Consider the following 22,994-nt stretch of genomic DNA (forward strand, 5'->3'; position numbering starts at 1 on the left):
CTGGCTGATTAACCGATGGGCCGATGTCATGAAGAGAGGTAGTTTTTGGAGTCATGCAATATCTTAGTTCTGTCTTGGTTCACCTGATCTGTGCTGGTGACATTTTGGTGGATTATGTTGAAGGCATAGTAGGTATGCTTATCAAGCAAACAATGATATAAAAAGAATAGGATGAAAAATTAATAGACTGATGATAAAATCAGGATCCAAAATTGTCCTTAAAATGCGAGAATAATCAGCCAAAGGGGGAACAACTTAAAGAAAAATTTCACAGCGATGAATGTTAAGTCTTGATTTTAGGTTAAAAACAAACATTTCACAAGAAGAGGTTTGAGGATATTTGAATTAGCTCACGTGAAAAAGCCCTGGTTTTAATTAACTGTAGTCTCACTCTGAACCAAAGACGTGACTTGGCTGCTATGATTGTAATGCAATCTCACAGCAAATAAAATGTATGGATCAAACAGTAACTACCAGTTACTGAAAGCATAATATCTCATATATGTTATCTCAATAACTTTTAAGATTCTACAGTTAGGTATTAATACTTCATTTTACAGATGGGGACATAGGTTCAGAGGAGTTAAGTAACTTGTTCAAGGTCACACAGCTAGTTACTGCAGAATTAGTATTAAAATCTTTCCATTATACTGTGTTCTTTCTCTTGTAACATGAAAAGAACTGCTTGTTCTATTGTACTCTATGATTATTAGCCTAGCATATAGTAGATGACAAAAACAGTAAATGAATGAATAAAGGAATTGAATCTAGGCTCTAACTAAAACACAGAATTAAGTTCCATTTAGAGACCACATTTAAAGGGTGACGTTGACAATTTAAAGTGCATACTGAGAAAGTGAGCAGGGTAGTGAGAGACCTGCTGTATGCATGGTAAGTGGTTAAAAGATCTTGGGATATTTAGTTTAGAAAAGACAAAGCAAGGTGGGGAGATGATAGTGATCTTCACCTATGTAAAATACTTTCTCAGAGAGAAATGAATTTAATTTTTTTCTGTATTTATTCATAAGGCTGGTATCTAAGGCAATTTCTCCTCTTTCTAGGAGGTGCTCAAATAGAGGCTGAGTGTAACGACTATGCATTCTTTCAAAGCAAAGTCCTTATATCCCCACCCCAACCCAGGCCCTGCTCAGTACCTGCTTGTCAAAGTGCTGTTGGTCAGGTGTGGGGGAGAAACACTGCTTTGGGTACAAGTAATCTGTATTCACTGACCTCCCGAACTTATTCTGAATGTAAGGTGCCGAATTTTGTATGTTCCACAGTGAATAATTTTGCACCGTCCTCTCCTACTTTAACCTTTATCTTGTCCATCGTATTCTATTCGTGGTCCCCAAAGTGTGGTCCAGAACCAGCATCAGCATCACCTGGGAACTTGTTAGAAATGCAAATTCTCAGGCCCCACCTTAGACATAGTGAATCAGAAACCCGGAGTGGGGACGGATGCCCAGCAACCTATGTAGTAACAAGCCTTCCAGATGATTTTCAGGCCTTCTAAAGTTTGACAACACTGAGTTAGATGTTTCTGGTTGTTCCTGCCTTGGGTGTACACTGGAACTCAATGAGACTGTGGTTTTTGAGGACAGGGCCCTGCCTTATTGTCTGGTATACAGTAAAGATCCAGTATGCATGTACTGAAACAGAACTGAACTAGTTAAAGGATGATGAGCACAGAATTTGATGGAACAAACTCCAAGGATTGGTTATCTTCAGCCAATAGTCAAAAAATCCTCAGAAAAGAAGCCAGTCACCAATGTTGCTTAATAGTTTAGAAATTTGGTTATTTTAATATAATTATCACCAGCTAGATATTGTCCCAAATAAGTGAGGGCACTGGTTACAATCAATTAGCTCATTACATTCTGGAACTGTATTGCTTTAGATACATCATGGTCATTGCTATATAAAAATGGGAAAGTCGGGCTTCCTTGGTGGCACAGTGGTTGAGAGTCCACCTGCCGATGCAGGGGACACAGGTTTGTGTCCCAGTCCTGGAAGATCCCACACGCTGTGGAGCAGCTGGGCCCGTGAGCCATGGCTGCTGAGCCTGCGTGTCCAGAGCCTGTGCTCCGCAACAGGAGAGGCCATAACAGTGAGAGGCCCGCGTACCACCAAAAAAAAAAAAAAAAAAAAGGGAAAGTCAAGGATTTTTCAGGATCAAGTTCCCCCAAGGTGTTAATGATCTCCTAAATATTGTATTGAGCCCTATACATACCATTTGGTGACAAAAATATGATTTAATAATGATCCATTTAAATAGACAATTATGGAAGTATATTTGTATTTCTAAAAAGATTCATGCAAATAGAACATGTATAAATAAATTGTATTTTAAAGGTAGTAGCAGGGGGAGAAGCATGGGGCTCACTATGTGAAAAAACCCTTTTCCCAAGTTTTTAGTAGAGCAAAGAACCAGCTCTTAATTTTTCTGATTTCAAATCTCTGTATTGAGGTTATCTAATATGAAGAGAAAATTATAAAATATTTTATATACTATATAGAATGTGCACAGTTAACTTATGTAAATTTAACATATGTATTCAAATGTGTGTTTATACATACTTATCTATTTATCACTCTCTATGCATCTATCTATCCATCTAGCTAGCTAGCTAATGTACAACAGGACAGGTGATTTCACATGCCACTCCACTTAAGGACATGGCCTAGAGAATGTGTGAGATTGGTAACATGGACCCACTCTTCCCTTGGTTGATTCCCTTATGCACCTCGTGGTGCTTCTATTGTGCTGAGTATAATCCTAGTGTTTAAAGATGTTATTTTCGGGTACAATTACAAATGCAAAACAAACCAAAACTACCACCACCAACAACAAAAGCAAAACCTCAAATAAACACAGACAGAAGCAACAGAAGCAGAATGAGGCCCGGGTTTAAGTTCACTTCTCTGGCACCTGGGCTTGGCCGAGAACTCGTCCTGGTCCTCTAGGCCAGTGTTACTCCAGGAGGTCAGCTAACGCCTGGGACACAGGGAGGGTGCGCCTGCACGCTGTCCTGATTTCTGGGAATTGTTCCTCTTGGTCATGCTCTGAAGGGTGGGGCTCTGTAACCACCCACAGAAGAATAGGGCCTTGGGGAAGAAGTCTCCTGGAAGCGTTTGTAGGTGTGGGGTGAGAGCCTCAGTTGGAGGTGCTATAGTTCCTTTATGTTTCCATCCAAAAGGAATTGGTGACAAGGTCACAGTTTACATGCCCTGGTGTCTGTAACTCTCATTCTAGTTCCCCAGAAAGAAAGACAAAGACTTCCTTGCATCTTAACACTCCTTCCCCTACCTTTCTTTCCTCCCAGGTCTGTGGTTTTCTGAATCCAAAAAGCATTTCAAACATATGCTTTGGAAATATGTCTGAGCAATGGACAATGTGTCCACAGGGCACAATTTTCTGGGAACCACATGGCTATATGTCCATTAATAAATAGCTTTTTCAAGGCCTCAGCATGAGAGAGATCTTTAGATTTGCAGCTCCTTCCTCTGTTTGCTGGAAAATTGCTTCACACCATATCATCATAAAATGCTCTATTTTGCAATGACAGATGTGTATAAAATCTGTGCATGGCTTTAAACTTTATTAATATTGGCTGAGTACCTATGGATACAATCACTCAATAGCATATGTGTATATACTCACTTATCTAGACTGCATTCTTTCAAGAAATAAAGGGCCAGGGACAGAAAAATGCCATTTGTGTAATTTCTACAGAGCCACTAGAGAAAATGTATGACATGGGTAAGCAGACAAAATGTCATTTCATGAAAACTAGAGGCAACTGACTCAAATCTTAGAAGTCTGAGTCATATATCATCTGAAGTCATCAGTATATCATCCTTTTCCCATTATTTATAATTTGCTTCTGCCACCTTTATATTGAAAGTGCTTAAAATTTAAAGTTACACTGCTTTGTAACACTTGGGGTGTTCTTTAGAAGAGTAGTTCCTAAATGCTGGGTTTTGAGCGCCAGCCTGGAATGAAGTTTGTATTAGTCTACAGCAAAATGGGGAAAATAAGAAAATGTAAGTTCATTTACATAAACTTAGATTTATTAACCTTAAAGGATTCTCTTCTCTTCATTTTGAGATTTTTTTCTTACAGCCCTACTGGTCTACAAAACTATTTGGCCAATGAGATCTAAAATTATATAGTAAGTAAGTAAAAAATCTGCCCTTATTTCTTTGCTTTTATCTTGTTCTATAAGAAGAAAAAACAAAACAATTGAAAAAAAAAAACCCTCAACCATTATTCTATCTAATTCACAAGTCTCTTGCTATTGTTTATTCAGAAGGTGTTGGGCACCCACATAAGCCAGGCACTAGGACCATCCTCACCTTTGGAGAAGATGCTCAGTGATCTACATGAAACACAAACTTGATGGAGAGCCTTGAGTTGGGCTGGGTCTCTCTTGGTTTATGTCTGGGTCAGAACTTTCCAATTTCTGGTCTGAGCCAGCAACTCTTGCCCTGTCCTGGACTCAACAATCTCTAGTGTCCAGGAAGGCGGCTGCTACTGCCTGCTGGAGAAGTCTAGGGTGTATAAGTCTGGGACTTTGATCTATAGACATTTCAGACAACATTCTGTTCTCTCATAAGCTCGATGATTTCTTGGACAATAAAAATAAGCACAACGGGGTCTCTGTTTTTTTGTGGCCCTGCAAACAAAATCAATTGATAAGGCATGCCATGGTATAAAACAACCCCAGGAGGCATGTACCCATGGGAACACACCTTTCTGAAGTCACTCGTATCCTCTCATCATTGGACGAGTTGAATCGGTCATCCTTTTCTCTGAAATATTCCTCTATGCACTGCTCTTCAAAATCATGTACTTTCTTGAGCTCATCATCAGTTATGAAGAGCTCTGTGGAAAAGAAATGAGAGATATGAGGCAGAGAAGTAAAAGCGATGGCACCTGACTTGTGGGTCGAATGACATTCCTAATCTAACTCAAGGTTAGGGAATGGGGCCCAGATTCTTCACTGAGTCTCAAACTAAATCCAAATCTGGTCAGGCAACTTGTGTCACTGTCCTCTTTCTCTGTGTTAGATTCATTATGGGTCTCTGAAGCTCACCTGAGTACACCTGGTTTACTGCAGAGACCGGTTAGAACTATATATATCATAAGGACAAAAATGTAGCTAAATAAAGGAAAGGGAAGCTATGCAGAGAACGGAGGTTTCTTAAAAACTCAACTTCTGGGCTGAGGAGTGTGGCAGACAGACATTGTTCATTCACCTTACTAAAAGCCCTTTGCAACCCAAGTTCCCTCTTCCCTCTTCCCACTACTGAGACTGGAAAGCCAAATACACATTTCCAGTGTCCGTTCAAGCTAGCAACAACCATGAGACCCAGTTTGGCTCAAGGAACAAAAAAAATCTGCTGCAGGAAAGGGTTGTGTATTGAGAAGAGATTTTGCTTTCCTGATAAACTGTACGTATGTGGCTGCTTCTTTCTACCTTTTTTCCCCTTCATGCTTCTTTCTGCCCTGAACATGAATGTGATGACTGGAAGTGCAGCAGCTATTTCGCTACCATGAGACAAGACAGTGTGACAAGGAATAGCTGACTTGGGGTCTTTGACTTCAGTGAGTCATTGTTGAGCTCTGGGCTATTTATTTACCTTTTCACTTTTTGTTGTGTGAGAAAAGTAAAACCTTACATATTTGTGTTACTGTTAGTCTGGTTTTCTATTTATAGCTGGTAAACAAATTCATAACTGATTCAGTGGTAGAAAGAGCCCAGTGGAAATCTGAACCTTTTCTCCCCTTGAGCTTTCTACTTGCCTAAATGGGTGTTTCAAATGGAAATAGTGAATTTTGGAATTCTTAACCCCTCTCCAACTTTCCAATTTTAATGTCTCGAAAGAAGTCAGGCATTGCTGTGTCAGAGAAGTTGTTAAAAGCTTCAGACTTAGAGAAGCAGTTGATTATTAAGTGGCTTTGGTTTCAAACTTTAGTTGCACTAGTGATCACCTGGAGGTCATTCTTGGGCCACAATCCTAGAGGCTCTGGTTCAGTAGATTTAGTGTAGGTGGTCTATCTGACACACTTTGAGAAACCACGGTAGGTTGCTTGTATGGGGGCTGGATTCCCAATGGTTCTTAACTGTGGGTGGTACCCAGGGGATATTTAGGAATCTGCAGGAGCTATTAGTATTCAATGTGTGGAGGCCTGATGTGCTAAATCTCCTGCAATATGTGGAACAATCCTATATAATGAAGAATTATTCCACCCCAATGTCAATCTAATTTCCTTCCAGAAACACTGGGCTAGAAGGTGGTTGGTGGAGGGTCTTTTTTTTTTTTGTCCTTGGAATCATGGAAAGCAGGACTGGTTTCCTCATGAAGCCATATAGGCACAACCCTTAAGGCTTGGGAAATGTTTAAGACCTAAAAACATGATAGATCCAAAAATGACCATGGAAAATCAAACTTAGTCACCTACAACTCAACTCATGTCAGGATGCTTAAATTATATATACTGCAGCATTGGGAGCATATTAACATGGTTGATATATCTTGTGGTGGGATGTCTGTAAAGTAAGAAGCTTAGAACCTATGAAGGTGTTAAAACAGCCCTGCTGGAGCCTGGTTTTATCTCACTAAGAAAGGTGTGAGGCTAAGAGTGCTCGCTTTAAGCCTCTCCTGTCTCCCTTCCAGCACCATTTCTCATCATGCATACCCTCCCATCCCTCCCAAGTCTTCGGAGCTGTGGGCAGGAAGCAGGAGGACCCAGGTGCCCAGTGGTCCTGCACGACCGCGTATAGACGTGGTGGGGATTTCTGCTCTGTAGTTGCGGGGGGTTGTCACTCAAAGCTTACTCAGGCCATAGTCCCTTTCATCTGGGTCACTCTCGTGTTTTCTCCATCGGCAACACAGGTGCTGGAATATCATGGTCATGTGGCTGAATATGATCAGAGGTGGGGGCAGAACGGGCCTTTCATGGAAAGTCATGATGAGCTGATACCTCTGAAACTTCCACACTTGGTTGGATATTGATTTTACCTCAAAAAATGTATTGCTGAAATAGAGACCAGAGAGAATCAAGTGAGGAAAACCCCTGCTTTCTGGAGCGTCATGCCCCGCTCCTGCCTCAGTCTCCCTACTCCATTTCAAGGGCTCTGAAGAAGGACCCTCTTACTTAAAGACAGCGATGAGGAGGTTGACCAGCAGGATGTTTGCCACTAGGAGGTAGCAGGCCATGATGGCCGGCACGATCCAGGCTCCTGTCTTGCAGGGAGGCAGTTGGATTATTTTACCATCCTCTCGAGTCTCATTCTGTCCACAGGGAGCTGGAGGAAGCAGCACAGGCAAGATGTCAGAAATCGTGTGGCTCTGTGATAGAAACCACAGACTGAGTTGAAGGAGGGGTTTTTACATGAAGGAAAAATACAGCCATCTCAAAACAAACAGAAAAAGGAATTCCAGAAAAGCCAAAACAAACAAACGAAAGCTTCATGAATATCTCTAGGGGCTGTCTCTGCAGAGGGGAGTTGGTTCTGCCAGTCCCCCAAGTTGTCATCTGACACGAAAGAGGTGGGTGGAGCCCCCTGCTGGCTTGCCGAGTCCCTGGGGCACTTGGTGTCCCCCCCAGGAAGCCTGGTGAAGGCTTTCCCAGGGAGCGCAGAAGGGGCAGAGTCTCACTGCCCCGTCAAGTTACTTTCAAAATGTGCTGTGGAGGCCAGAAGCCGACAGCTGTAAGAGCAGCAGCCTCGAGGGGCTATTGACTCGGAATTAACACCGGGGCAGCTGTTAATTGCTTCAAGAAACAACCCAGGGACTCTGAGTTAACGATTTGCTGTCTCAGTGTGGAAGGAACGAAACAGGGCAGCACCTTGGGAAGTATTTAGGGGGACTGTTGCTCAGTGCTCCTGATGGATGGCATTTCATGGGGAGGGGCAGTGAGGGGAGATGGGCCAGGACCCTGGAGCCTGTAGCCACCTGTTTTTCCTGCAGCATTTCCATTCCAAAAATGTGCTTCCAGTGCACAGGGAACAAAACCCAACTGCATTGAATAAATGGGCAAATAGAGAAAAATAAAACATCTGACTGCACAGGGGACCATGTGGGGATCTTTAAAAACTGCCAATGCCCAGCTCCACCCCAGTCAATTGAACCAGAATCTTTGAGGGTGGCCCCGGCATCAACATTTCTTTCAAAATTTCCCAGGTAATTCTCAGGTGCCACTAACATGAGTCTACTGAACTAGAATTAGTCTAGAAACATTATATGATTTTTGACATGCTCTGAAGTCCAAAATACATCTCAATTTATGAGGGTTTTAGTAATATCAGGACACCAAGACTCTGTTTTTATAGCCAGAAAAAGATGGCCAAAGTGCTTCCTTTGGACCAGCCTGTAAGATGATCAGGTGTTGATGGACTCAGATGTTCTCAAGGAGCCAGCATCTTTTTTGTTGTTGGCAGCTGTGGCACTATGCACCCAAGACAGCCCTGTGAGAGGTTCTGATCATTTCCTCCTTTGGAAGGAAAACCCAATGATAGAGCCCGCATTGGCTCCAGGATGAAGTCCAAGCTCTGAGGGTAGCTAGCCTGGTGCCACCTCTTGCTACTTCCCACCTCTCCCTCTGAGCACAAACTGGACCAAGTTTCTTGCAGTTCCTAGAACTGTCACGCCTTTTCTTACTTCCTGAATTTTTTTTTTTTTTTTTTGCGGTACACGGGCCTCTCACTGCTGTGGGCTCTCCCGTTGTGGAGCACGGGCTCCGGACGCGCAGGCTCAGTGGTCATGGCTCACGGGCCCAGCCGCTCCGCGGCATGTGGGATCTTCCCGGACCGGGGCACAACTCGTGTCCCCTGCATCGGCAGGCGGACTCTCAACCACTGCGCCACCAGGGAAGCCCTGAGGGGCTATTTCTTGACCTGGGTTGTCGTTACATGGGTTTTCATTTTACACTGGGCATATATGTTTTATGGACTCTTCTGTATATATGATATATCTCACAATGTAATATAAAAAGGAATAAAACAGACAGGCTGCTATCACATTTTCTAGATTCTAGTTAGAATGGATTCATTCATTCAGTGACATTTACTGAGCCCTATAGGGAAGCCCTATTTCCTGATTTTGAGCCATGCTTCTTCTTTCCCTTCCCAAAGGCCCCCTGACACCTTGCTCCCCCCACTCCCATGCTTCACCTGGATGACTCCTATTCACTTTTCAGTGCTTACTTAGCTTTCAGCTAAATTTCTGCTCCTTTCCAGCTGGGACTGGGATAGGTATTAACAAAGATCCTCTGCTTGACCAAACTCCACTCAGGCAGGCTCTTCTGAGCTCTTTTGTGGCCTCAACTTGTGGACTTCCATGCTTGTCTCTGCATTTGTCCAATTTTAGCAAGAATCCTGCTAAGTACGTTTAGCCAGAATCCCCATCCTCAATTTCTAATCACCATCGATATCTAATCAGTTTCCTCATTCTCCACCATCCTCCATCTGAAGTCTGATCACACTGGTCTGTCTTCAGTAAGAATCCATTACATCAGGTAAGCCAGAACCCCCCTTACTCCTGATGTTTCCTCTTAGTGAACTTCCATCCACTGACCCACACCCAGCTCATGGCTATAAGTTTCCTTTTTTTTTTATTTCTTCACTCAGAGTCGAGCCCAATCTCTCTCTCCTATTACAGAACACCACTGCAGTAGCCCCCCTTGAACAAAGTCTTCCTTACCATTTTTACCAAATGTCATGAATAATTTTTTCTTTAACAAATAATCTTTTCTTTAGTAATTTTGTCTTCCATATAATCCCAGAACTCCGTTTGCTTGCCCCTTTGGGGGGTTTCTCAGCACTGTATCACTGCTGCCAATTTACTGGGCTCTGTGTCCTACGTAAGATTTCCAGTGGTAACATATCTCTTCATGGTTTCCAATTACCTGGCTCAGTGCATACACACAGCACATCCACACATATCCACACATGAAAACTGTTGAGTGAATAAAGGTCACTAAACACAGTTTGGTTGTTGAGCACTAACATTCCCCACAGCTCTGCAAGCCTACTCATGATGGACAGTTCTAGCTCTAAGCAGTTGCTGGCTCCTTCCTTAGGTTCTTCCCAGAAATCCTGCCCTTGGTCTGGCAAGAAGGCTTCTCAGGCTCAACCAGATACCTGGGTCTCTGACACCCACTTGGCTGCAGGCCTCATGGAATGGCTCACTTTGCTTTTCTCTCCTCATGAAGCTTGCCCGGCCACCCTACTCACTTCCTCCTGACTTGACCTCCCTTGGGGTTGTCACTCCTGTGCTGCCCTTTTCTTTGGTTCCTGCTCAGATCTCTATGGGGAAGCCGACAAAGAGCAGGAGAAAGAACTGCTTGGGGTAGGGTACAAAGCACACACAGTTCTTACAGGTGTGATCCCTGATTTCCATTTAATGATGTCCTTCTGAGATTTCTCTTTAAATTCTGGGAGAACGTAAAATAAACTTGTGTGGCGCACAGCTCATCCAGCTTTTGACCCCATATTTAGTGAAGATGCAGACACTTCCTCCACTAGAGAAGAAACCTTCTTCTAGCCTAGAGAAAAACCCAGGGAGAATAGTAGGTGCTCGCTAGTTTCAAGTGGCCGGTGCGCATTTCCATGGGTCTTCAGATAGTGTCATTAACATGTCTCTAGATCTCTGCTTTATTCCCCTACTAGTTGGAAAATTGGACCAACTCATTACCTTTATACAAGATTTAATGTCATCATGATTGGCTCTGGGAACTCTCTGCCAATTCTTTGGGTATTAATTTATTCCACCTTCCCCCACCTTTTTTTCATCCTGCCTTTATAGAAGTAGTATTACTTTAGTGGTTAGGAACATGCATTATAATCCGGCAGACCTGGGTTCAAATCCCAATGCCACCATTTTCAAATGATGCGACATTAGCTTACTCCATGAATTTCAGCCTCCTCATCTGTAAAATGGGGTAGTAATAGTATATATGGGGGGGAGAATGTCAAAATCATTAAATGAGAATGCATGGAAAGCACTTGGCTCAGTATCTAGCATACAGCACTTAATTAACATTAGTTGATGTCATGACTGGTATTGTTATTTTGTAATTAATAGACTTGAAGCGTCTCAAGGTTAGGGACTATGTCTTATTCCTCTTTACTTTACAATCACTAAGCAGAGCACTTATTCTACAAACATTCATTGAGTGGTTATAATATGCTGGGTACGGGAGATGCTGGAGATTAAAGAGACAGTCCCTGTTGCTAAGGAACTCACAGTTTAGTAGGGGGCACAGAAAGGGAATAGAACATTGCATTTAACGGGTGACGTGAGCTCTGCTGGGGGCTCTGAAGAAGCACAGCAGAACTGCTGCAGTCCTTCTAGCCTTGGTCACACTGAGCAGGCTGGTACTCAGGATTAGCCTTGAGGACTACCATCTAGACTCTACAGCAACACGTGCAGTATAAGTGAATTAGATGACCCTTGTGATAATGAAAATAAAAATGAACCAGTAAGAAACAGCCTTCATTTGGTAATATCAGCAAAGAGGCAGTGAACATTATATGCAGCAGTTAGTGCAGAACATTGCTTTGTAATGGCTCCTAGTCGTGTCCTTGCTCAGAGCATTTATCTGCACTAGAAAGTGCTATGACTCAAACTTACAGATGTCTACCCCTGATGAAGATGAACTGGGTGCCTTAAAGCCCTGACAAGCAGATTTGGGGATAAGTTATCTGTTATAACTTATATAAGTTATAGTACCAACCAGTATCTGGGGGTTCATATTCCCAGGGAAATACTCCAGGGCACACAAACCCAAGATGGCCCACGGGTGGATGTTTAGGAACGTGTGGGCTGGTGGCTGCCATTGCGCCTCCTCCTTCCCTGCTTTGGAACCTGACACGAGTGGTTTTTCTCCCAACCCTCTTGCAAGAAGTAAATGCACAGTCACTACCACCCTCATACCAAGTGACATGTTGTCACCTCCCTCTTTGTTGATGACAGTCAGTGCAGGGTGCCTCTGGTGGATGTTTGGTGGTTCCACCTGCCTAGTATATACATTTCCCCTTCCTCTGCTAAGAGCATCCTGGTTTCCCTTTGTGGAGCTATTCCTCCCTACTCTCAGTCCATGAAGTGTGGGTGAAATGAGCTGCATGCAGTTCCATATTGAGGAAATTAATCAGTGTATTTTATCTCCTGATTGCAGTGATCAGTTCAGGGATGGACATGTGATCCTAGCCTGACCAATCAGAGCCAATGAGCATAAACCTTGGGACTTTTGCTAGAACTTGTATTAAAGAGAAGCTCTTTTTACAATGCGATATAAGTCTACCAAGCAAAGAGAGCCTGCCCAGGAGTGACTACATCACAGAGAAGAGAAACAGATTCCTGATTCAGCCATGCCTAAAACCAGAATTCTTCAGTTATATGAACCATAAAATTCCTTTTTTCCTTAAGTCAATTTGAATTGGGTTTCTATCACTTGCAGTGAGTCCTAGCTAATACAGTCACCCTTGCCTCCCTGTCCCCTGTCCACGGTCATTAAGGACGTTGATATTTTGTTTATACCACTCCTGGGAGGCAACATCTGGAGCCTTGGAGTAGCATGAAGAGATTGGAAGAGGCAACTGGCAATGTGAAATCTGACCTGACATCAAGGTTGAATCACAGTTTCAGGGTTTCAGGAGCCAGAGGCTCTGTTGCTCTTTTTCTTCCCCAAACATAGAAGAACTTAAGGGGTCTACACTGCTCAAAGCTCAATTGTCCTCTGACTCAGAAACTAATGATACAGATTTCACTTATTATCAAGTCAGTAGGGTAAACACACTTGGGAAACTGGCCAAAGTTTCCAGCTACTCCCAAAGTGAAGAAAACCTTGCTCTAGAAGCTGATCATAGATAGATTAGGCCAAAGAAGCCCCAGTGTGTGTGGGGGGTGCGGGTACAGAGTGTAAAGCCTACATCTATGCAATTATGGCCAAATGAGAAGGGATCAAACATTTGGAAATGCAGATTCTCTACAGTTTATCTACGTGGGTCACAATGACACATCACAAGGCAGAAAGTTGGAAGTGCATTAACGAGTAGAAGTGAAATGGATGACTGGGCTCTAGAACAATGATAGGTTGTGCAGTTATAATCCAGCCAGGTTACGCAGGTCAGAGTAAGAACGTCCTCCCCTTTCTGTACATGTTCTGGAGAGCAGCCTTCCAATGGCTAAAATTTTTTTTATCATAAATTTTTATAATAACTAAAATAAGGGTCAACAGAGTCCCTCACTAGAATGTAAGCTTCATGTGGAAAAGCATTTTTGTGTGTTTTGTTCACTAAAGAAACAACAGCTATAACACTGCCTGGCACATAGCAGATGCTCAATAAATATTTGCCAAATGAATGCAGGCAGGAATATCACATACTGTACATTTGACCTGCAATGTCAGGCATTTCTGTAAGGGTTACATTCGATCAATTTCACTGGGTCAGTGGTTGTTTTCCTATTTACTTCAAGATCTTAAGTGCCACCATGACCTGCTAACATGAGATGGTTCCTGTAAGAGCAAAAATCTGAAAGAGGGGAAAAAATAGATTCTTGATTATTTGTTTTTGCAATTAACTTGCAAAGGAACATGCCTGACTTCGGTAAAGGCTATAGAAAATCTCCCTTCTGAATGCTGTGGCATAAATCTCCACGGCACACCAGACGTAACACCCCATCTTAAACTCACGGCAGACATTTGGTAATCAATCATTACACTCTTCTGTCAGGTTGTAGCCTTGGAATCCTTTTTACGACAAAACTCCCCAAAGCACGACTAATCAACTGAAGTTGACACAAGAGATGGAAACTTTCTCTTAGTTCTTTCAAAAATGAGAACATGAGGTCTCGGTGAAAGATAATTTCTATACCTCTTTTCAGGATCCTCCTTATGCCCGCATGGCCTGGCCTTTGCCCAACCTATACTACCTTGAAGTTGCCCAGGAACAAAAATGGGTCAAATTAGACATCCTGCTTTTCTTAGACCCTGACACTTTTGATGAAGGGCCACCTACATAAGTCCTGGGCTCCTGGACACTGCCCACTGCCCATTTTAAAAGTTACCTTTTAAAATGGATACTTCTGGGACTTCCCTGGTGGTGCAGTGGTTAAGAATCCTCCTGCCAGGGATTCCCTGGTGGCGCAGTGGTTGGGAGTCTGCCTGCCGATGCGGGGGACGCGGGTTTGTGCCCCACTCCAGGAAGATCCCACATGCCGCGGAGCGGCTGAGCCCGTGAGCCGTGGCCGCTGGGCCTGCGCGTCCAGAGCCTGTGCTCCGTAGCGGGAGGGGCCACAGCGGTGAGAGGCCCGCGTACCGCAAAAAAAAAAAAAAAAAAAAAAAAAAAAGGCTCGAGAAGAATCCTCCTGCCAATGCAGGGGACATGGATTCAATCCCTGGTCTGGGAAGATCCCACATGCTGTGGGGCAACTAAGCCCATGCACCACAACCACTGAGCCTGCACTCTAGAGCCCACGAGACACAACAATTGAGCCTGTGGGCCACAACTACTGAAGCCCGTGTGCCTAGAGCCAACGCACCGCAATGAAGAGTAGCCCCCGCTTGCTGCAACTAGAGAAAGCCCACGTGCAGCAACAGAGACCCAACACAGCCAAAAAAACAAAAAAACAAAACTAAATTAAAATGGATACTTCTAGTGGAACTGCTAATCCTAGTTTGTTATTTGGGATCCACTAAAGTGAAGGACAATAGAGATTTGAAATAAATAACTGTGGAAAGCATAGCGTGTGGCAGTCTCTGTGCTGTGTACTTCACATCAGCCATTGCACTTAAGCTTCCTTGCAACTCCATAACAAATGTATTATCCTTGCTACATAGTTGTAGAAACATGCACTGAGGGGTGCAATGCCTTATCTAAGATCACACAACTAATAAGGGAATATGCCAGAACCATTCATTCATCCATCCAAAAAATAATGAGTTCCTGCTACATGCCAGTGGGAATTGGCTCTGGAGATGCACTTATGAATGAAGCAGAAATGGGTCCTCCTCCCCTCTGACCCCAAAGCCTGTATGTATGCCTCTCTATCTCATACAGCCTTTCCAATGTAATATTGCTACTGACTACCTATGCAAGCTTCAGTGTAAGGCCCTGTGCTATGAGCCTTACCTATATCACCTTATTTTAATCTTTATAATACTTTGACATGGTGGATTTTATTGCCCCATTTAAAGGTGAAGAAGTGAGGCTCAGAAAATTTTAGTATCTCTGTCAGTTATTTCAGAGACAGTAAGAACAGAATCAGGATGTCCACGCAAACCTGTTCAACTGTAAAGTATCTTTTCTCTCTGTGCCTCTGAAGGAAGAGCCAACATGGGGTTGAGAGGAATCTCAACTATGAACAAATGTAAAGACAGATTGATAGACATCTGCATTTTTCTTGTTTCCATCAACACGAATAAAGCCTGAGCTGTTCAGATCATGTACAAATGTATAGAACACTAAAATTCGAAGTGTGGAGAAAGAAATTTGATTCATATAATAGGTACCAGCTGTAGGCACCCACATCCCAAAGATTAAGACACTTGCCCTTTTGATTTTATCCTATAAGGCATGGGGAAAAGAAACATTTGTTTACTTAATACACATACCACACTGTTTCCAAAAAGCATGAGAGATTAAAAACGAAACACCAATATGTGATATAATGAGCATCATCTTTAAAAATATGAAGAAGAAGGATATTTCCAGAAGATCATCTCTTCCTCACCTGGCTGAAGAAACGTCTCAATAGCTTATTCCAAATCACAGGCAATGGAATAAAGAGCTTAGTTAAACATATGACTACATTTATCCTATTTTTTTTTAAACGAAGAATTTTCAACTAAAAATCCATCCTGAAAAGCTAAGGAGACAAAGAGGATTTCCCCACCTCATTTTGAAAATCCATACAGTTTGCCATGGAGGATTTAGAATGCCATTACACAGCTCCTATGGCTTACTCCAAGGAACCAGATAGCTCTGCCTTTTTGGCCTTTTTCCTGACACACTGCTTTCCTTGGCAAGAGAACTGGAGATGCCTCCTCTTGTATGGCTGTATCTATTTAGAAGCTCCTGATCTAAGAGTCCTGGATAACAGTACATCCAGGCAGAAGTCTTCTTTATGTAAGTAAGGGGCTCTTTCTGTTTCTTTTAATAGGCTATAGTCAATGTCCTCTAGAAATGGAGGTCAGGAAGAACAGAGGTAATTGAATACCAGGTAAGCTCCAACTTTGTAGAGTCAAAAGCACCACCCACCAGCTCTTTTACTTCTTTTGTGGTTCATTTCTTTTCCCTTCCCCTGCCCTAAGTGTTGGGCAAGATGCAAGTTGGTAGTGACATGGTACAAAGGCAACCATGAGAAAGGAGTAAGAGGTCTCAGTTCCTCCATCTGTGAATGGAGGGACTTGGACTATTGATATCCCCTACAGTGCACTGCCCACACAACTCAGGAAGTCCAAGATGATTGTGGGATACAGGAACAGCTCACTAAGTAGCACTGAATTGGATAGTGAGAAAGTGATGACCTTTTCAAGCCTCTTTCCATCTTCCTGACTCCATCAGAGAGAATGCGTCAGTTTGAGGATAATATTTCTTTAACACTTCCTTCACATCTGCTAAACTTCCTTTTTAGTAGAGACTGGGCAGGCTGAAGGCTCAAGCATCTGGACAGAATTTCCTAACAATGCGGTGTTTTCATTCTGTTTATTTTATGCTCATTTTCTATTACATCAAATCACACTGATTTTTCAACTTACGGCCATGATGTAAATATTTTTCTTTTCTTTTTTTTTTTTTTTTTTTGCGGTACACAGGCCTCTCACTGTTGTGGCCTCTCCCATTGCGGGGCAGAGGCTCCGGACGCGCAGTCTCAGTGGCCATGGCTCACGGGCCCAGCTGCTCCGTGGCATGTGGGATCTTCCCGGACCGGAGCACGAACCCATGTCCCCTGCATCAGCAGGTGGACTCTCAACCACTGAGCCACCAGGGAAGCCCAATGATGTAAATTTTTAAAAATAAACTAATTTAGGTTTTAAAATTGAGCCAATTGAACTAAAAACATTAAAGAGTGGACAGATGTTACAAAACAGTGAATGGTTTATGTGACTAACTAAAGGTTGGGAAACGCTAGATGATCTCTAAGCCCCATCTAGTCCAGACATTTTATTACTCTATGAATCTAAGAAGAGGAGCAGAAGACCAGAATAAGCCCCAGGCTGGATTATCTATCCCAGGAGCTTACTGTAGGGCACCTATAAAAGCTGTATTCTTTTTATTCATGTCAGAAAAGCAAACAAATACCTAGCCCCCACTGCACAACAGAGAACCCAGCCACCACCAAGGGGGAAAAAACTCACCAATGACAGAGCCTTTAACTCTTCACAGGGTTAGGGTTACACATGCTCAGCTTTCAGCTATTTAGGAAACACAATTAAATTAATAAGCTTTGTTTTTTAATCTGGTGAATCAGAAAGCAGGATGTGCAACTACGGAAGCCTGCATGCCTAGAGCCCGTGCTCTGCAACGAGAGAAGCCACGACAAGGAGAAGCCTGGCATCGCAACAAAGAGAAGCCCCTGCTCACCACAACTAGAGAAAGCCCGCACGCGGTAACAAAGACCCAATGCAGCCGCTCCCCACCCCCTAAAAAGAAATACATATATATATATATTATATATATATATATTATATATATATGAAGCAGGATGTTATAAGCCTAGGCATGTTGTGTGTGAATTGTGGGCGGGGGAGGGGGGAAGGGGAGAACATCCAATTCCCTCTGTTATCTTGGTTCTGTATTTTAGTTATTCTTAACTTCTAGCTTTACCTAGAGACAAACATGTCATTTATTTGCTGTTATTTGAGAAGGATTCAAAATTCCAACCTTGGTAGTTCATTATTTGGGATCAGGAGTTAGTATCAGTAAGATCCTATACAAATTTTGCCGGCGAAGGATGTGTATCTATACTAGCCTGTTGTACGTGTCAGTGAATTTGTTGCCATGATGCAGCAGATTGATTGCATTAATAGCTCCAATTTCTCTCTCTGTATCCAACCTCCTTTGCCATGTGAGTTGAGAGTTTCATTTCTTTCAATAAACAGATAGGATCTATTTCCTTGCCCCTTGGTTCTGAGTTTAGCCATGTGAGTTTCTTTGGCAATGGGGATGTTAGCAAATGTGACCCATATAGAAGCCTGGAAAAAACCTTCAGTGTTTTTGTTTCCACTCTTCCACTTCAGCCATCACCACGAGGAACATGCTTGAGCTAGTCTTCTGGAGGATGAAACACGGGAACCTCTGCTCCCAGTCATTTCTGCTGTGGGAGCTAAGGTTGTTTTGGATCAGCTGACAGCCAGCTGACTCCCTGGCATATGCCCAAGCCCAGCCAAGACAGCAGAACCATCCAGGCAACCCACAGGCTCCTGAGCTCAATAAATGCTTACAGCGTTAAGCCACTGCCTTCTGGGGTGTGTGTCAAAGATATCTGATATACATGCTCCACTTCCCTTGACCTGCTCACAGCTAGAAGAGGTAGCCCTAGGTCACACAGGTTAACAAACCCTTTCCTAATTTCTTCATCCTCCCCCCTCAATTCAGATCAAATCCCATCATTACCCAAGGAGCGAGGAGCAAATCCATTGAATGACCAACGGCGAATCAGACTTGGTTTTTAGAAATTAAACTGAGATGCAGAGACTTTAGTTAGGTGATGGCAGGTACTTAATTGAAGATCATATAGAATCAGACCAAGTTAGGTCATTTAAAAGTAAAGCCAGGGACTTCCTTGGTGGCGCAGTGCTTAGGAGTCTGCCTGCCAATGCAGGGGACACGGGTTCAATCCCTGGTCTAGGAAGATCCCACATGCCATGGAACAACTAAGCCCATGCGCCACAACTACTGAGCCTGCACTCTAGAGCCTGCAAACCACAACTACTGAGCCCACGTGCCACAACTACTGAAGCTCGCACGTCCTAGAGCCCATGTGCTGAAACTACTGAGCCCACATGCTGCAACTACTAAAGCCCGCTTGCTCTAGGGCCTGCGTGCCGCAACTACTGAGCCCGCATGCTGCAACTACTGAAGCCTGCACGCCTGGAGCCTGTGCTCCACAACAAGAGAAGCCACCGCAAGGAGAAGCCCACGCACCACAACGAAGAGTAGCCCCCACTTGCTGCAACTAGAGAAAGCCTGCAGGCAGCAACGAAGATCCAACACCACCAAAAAAAAAAAAAAAAAAAGGAAAGGAAGCCATCTGAGAGAGGAGAGGGGAAGGAACGGAAGGAAAGCAGACAGAGAGCTAGAGAGCAAGAGAGAATGAGAGAGATGATTGATTGATTGAGCCTGGAAAGAAGTGGAAAGAAGAGCAGACGAGTGGTCATGTCTTCAGATTCTGGCTTCCCAAAACAACTTCCAGCTTCATTTCCAGTCAGTTTATGTCATGCTTTGTTTCCTGTCTTTGAATGTTTTTGAGGTTTCCTCTTAGACACTTACAGTCAATCTTTCTTTATTTAATCTAGTTTGAGTGGGTTTTGTTTTCTTGCAAGCAATGTTTCTCTAGTTGAGGGCACAGCCATTAACACCTTAGAGAGAATCAGCTTCTCAGGCTGGTAGTTTCATCAGAGCAGGCCAAGATCCAGCAGGCTGGGAACTTATGGCAATTAGGGAGGGGGCCGGGGACGGGGGGGTGGGGGGCGGGAAAGAGGCCCAGGGAAGGGTCGGAAAGGTGGGAATAAAAAGCATTTAACTTACAATTTTACAGAGGGCTCATCTCATTCCTTTTGATATTTGCCTAAGCAAAAATAGGATTAGATAAGCTTTTTTCTGCTTCAAACCAAAACCAAAAACATTCAGAGAAGAAGTCAAATAAATGATTTACTCTCCCAAATTTTGTGCTATGTCCACTTCCACTGTAACTCCTGACTGTGACGCTCTTGTACCAACTCCTCATGTTGGAAGAATACACTCTCCAGAGCTACAAGGGCAGAAACAGGTGTCCCTTCCATCCCAGGTGCAGGGAGCGTGATTCCCTTCTCATTGCCTTAACCGGGAAAGGCTTCCCCTGTGGGTCCATTCTACCTGAGCCACCACGCCTCACGTTAAGGAACACTCTTCTTGTTTTTGTTTAAAAAGGGACTGCATAATTTTTCAGAAACCCATATATCTGTCCTGCTGGCTGTATGAAGAGGGAGGAGCCAGGGCCTTCTTCGAGAGGGAGTGTCTTATGAAAAGAAACTAGCAAGCTGACCTCAGGCTCTTTGTGCTGAGAAGGATCAGTCTAGCGAGCCAGGCTATGCAGATCTCTGTGCGGATGTACATCAGGGAAACTAGGCTGGACCAGCTCCACGGAAATGATCCACAGCTCCTGCCAGCTCCCATCGGATTGCGCCCCCGGGATTACAGGACATAAAGGGAAACAATCAATGTGGCCCCTAATATTCAGGAATGTGCTTGTAAGCAAACACAAGCTCCTGCTGACATTATTTACAAATCCCCTGGTAAGTGACAGATAATGCAGGAAATCCATGTGTACTCAGAACTCACGCTCCTGGCTCAGCCTCCCGGCACACAGCCCTCTTGGGCTCCCTTTACTGCCCCCTCCAGACCCCAGGCTCTGTTCTCCCCGCCCTCTCTTTTTACTTTAAGGCCCCTCTGCCCACTTGTCTCTGTTTACTGCTAAAATGTGAGCTTTTCACACTTCAACTCCTGCTCTTCAAACAGCAAAGAATCCGGACCATAGTCAGTTTGTGTTCTACTTAAACCTCAACTGCTATGGGCGGGCTCAGATTCCAGGGTCCATCACTTGCTGTCATGCTGTGAATAGGAGTCCAACTGTATGCAGAATATAAACATTATTATTATTATAACAAAAGATTGGGTGACAGTACACCCTCGTACAGTGTGGACTACCAACTTTTTTCTTTCCCAGAGCAACGCTAGCACACATCAGTGAAAATAAAATAAACACTTTTATCTTGAAAGATTTATCTGTTAAAAATAAGAAACTCAGATGCCAATTAAGTGGAGAAGCAGGATGGGAGGAATAGAAAGGAGCAAGATGGGAAAGGCACTTCGCTGTTAATTGTGGTTTGAATATTTTAAATAATCTCCTTGTTGTACATTTCCTGTTTTGGGATCTATCCATAAGTGACCCATCTTATTAAATCACTCTTTGAAGTCACTAGACACAAGCTACTAATCTTAGTGAGCTCAGTTTGAGTCCTAGACCTGACATTTGCCATCTATGCACGTCATAGAGTACGTCAATTAAAATGTCTAAGCCGGATAAAATAACAGTAATGTTAATAGAATATAGTAGTAATAGAAATAATATTAATAATGATGCTGATACATGCCCAGACTCCCTCATCATTCATTCAACAAGTATTTATGAACCCCCTACGATGTGCCAGACACTGTTCTAAGTGTTTGGGATACACCAGTGAATGATGCATCAGAGATTCCTGGTCTTCTTCAGCCTGCATTGGGAGAGGTAGGTGGACAGAAAATAAACAGCAGCATCAAAAATAAGTAAACTAAGTGGTGTGTTAGAAGGTGGTAAGTGCTGTAGAAGAAAAGAAAAGTAAGGCAGGGCAAAAAGGATCAGGCGGGCGTGTGGGTGCCTGGGAACAGCCATGAGAAGGTGAGACGGGAACAGGCTCCAGTCTTGGATGAGGGAGTTAACCAAGCAGCAATCTGGGGAAAGGGTGTTTGAAGCTGCAGGCAGGGCTAAGGCAAAGGCCCTGGGGCAGAAGTGCTCCTGCTGTGTTCTGTGTCTGCCCTAATGCGGAGGAGAGCAGAGAAGAAAAAAGAGTGCTGAGGGGTGGAGGGAAGTCGAACTTCATGTGGGGCCTATGGAAGGACCTCCCAGGATCCAGTCAGATAATAAGGCATTGCTATTTATTGTAATCCTTATTGGCTGTATTAAAGAAGCTGAGTAATTCCCCTTCATCCATTCCGGCTCCTGCTGGATGGTTTTTTGATTTACTTAGTAAGCCCTCTCTTCGTTATTTCTGTTTTTCCCTATAGACCCCCGATGCCCTTAAATGAAATAGGGACCAACCCTCTGTCCCCAGGTGGTGAACTGAAGGCAGCTGAATCCTGGCCCTCCACAATCTGCAATGAACAGTAGCTCTCAGACTCCCTCTGCGTCCACCTACCATAAAGGGATGGAAGGCTAATGCGAACAGGTGCCTGGGCTCACCCTTTCTCTCAGTCCTACCCACGTCAACAGCTATCCTCCCTTTATCGGCCAAACAAGCAGCCTGCTGAGGGAAAGCTGATTTCTAATCTAATTTGAGCAAAATCAACTTTTATAAATAGGAGAAGTCCTCACAGTATGAGGCTTGGGAGAGGGAACAAGGTTCTCACTAATGACTTCAGAGCACAATCCAGCGTTTCTCATTGCTGCTAAACTCCTCAGTGGTTGCTGCTTAGTGCAAACTATTTGCTGTACCTGGTGTGTCAAAGAACAATAAGCTTAGGGACAGGCAAAGCCCCTTTGTTCCTTAAGTATCCTAACCTTTCCCCGAGGCAGGAAACCTAACCAAAGGCTGTAGTCAACAGTTAGTCTGAAAAACTTGTAGGCAGTTTTATTCAACAGTGTGCCTACCCACCACAAAGTATATGCAGAGAAAGGGTGGATTTAAATTCTCATTTCTTTTCTTCGTGAAGATACGAAGGTTGTTACTTCTTTTTAAAGTGAAATAGATGGTTTATATAAAATCTGTATTTTTCTCCTGTACCTGGACAAAACTCACACATACAAAGATGTTGCTTTTTTCCACAAATGATCAACTGAGTTGACCGTGTTGATTCATGTATTTGAAAATTGGATGGCTTCACTTTGTCACTGCACAAAGTACAAACTAGTGACATGTGAGAGCCGACATACACACACAAACACACACACACACACACATTTTTTAAAAGTCTTTCCCAATTTTCATAAGCTTATGCCTCACGCAGCTCTACTCTAAGCAATGC

At 43.5% G+C, this 22,994-nt stretch overlaps 1 protein-coding gene across 13 annotated transcripts in view; it reads right to left on the bottom strand.

Annotated features, from left to right (window-relative positions):
- Positions 1-22,994, bottom strand: part of TRPM3 (transient receptor potential cation channel subfamily M member 3) — a 1,004,761-nt gene that overhangs the window by 15,382 nt on the left and 966,385 nt on the right. For all 13 annotated transcript variants that reach the window (XR_013829197.1, XM_079927590.1, XM_079927589.1 and 10 more), the window contains 3 exons: positions 7,163-7,313; positions 6,843-7,042; positions 4,753-4,885 (listed from right to left, as the gene is read on the bottom strand). Coding sequence is in view for 12 of the 13 variants with exons in the window: in XM_079927590.1 (XP_079783716.1) it covers positions 4,753-4,885; positions 6,843-7,042; positions 7,163-7,313 (484 nt within the window). In the remaining variant the exon portion in view is untranslated. The remainder of the gene's footprint in view (positions 1-4,752; positions 4,886-6,842; positions 7,043-7,162; positions 7,314-22,994) is intronic.

The sequence above is a fragment of the Stenella coeruleoalba genome (assembly GCF_951394435.1).
Source record: "Stenella coeruleoalba genome assembly, chromosome: 7".
Taxonomy (NCBI): domain Eukaryota; kingdom Metazoa; phylum Chordata; class Mammalia; order Artiodactyla; family Delphinidae; genus Stenella; species Stenella coeruleoalba.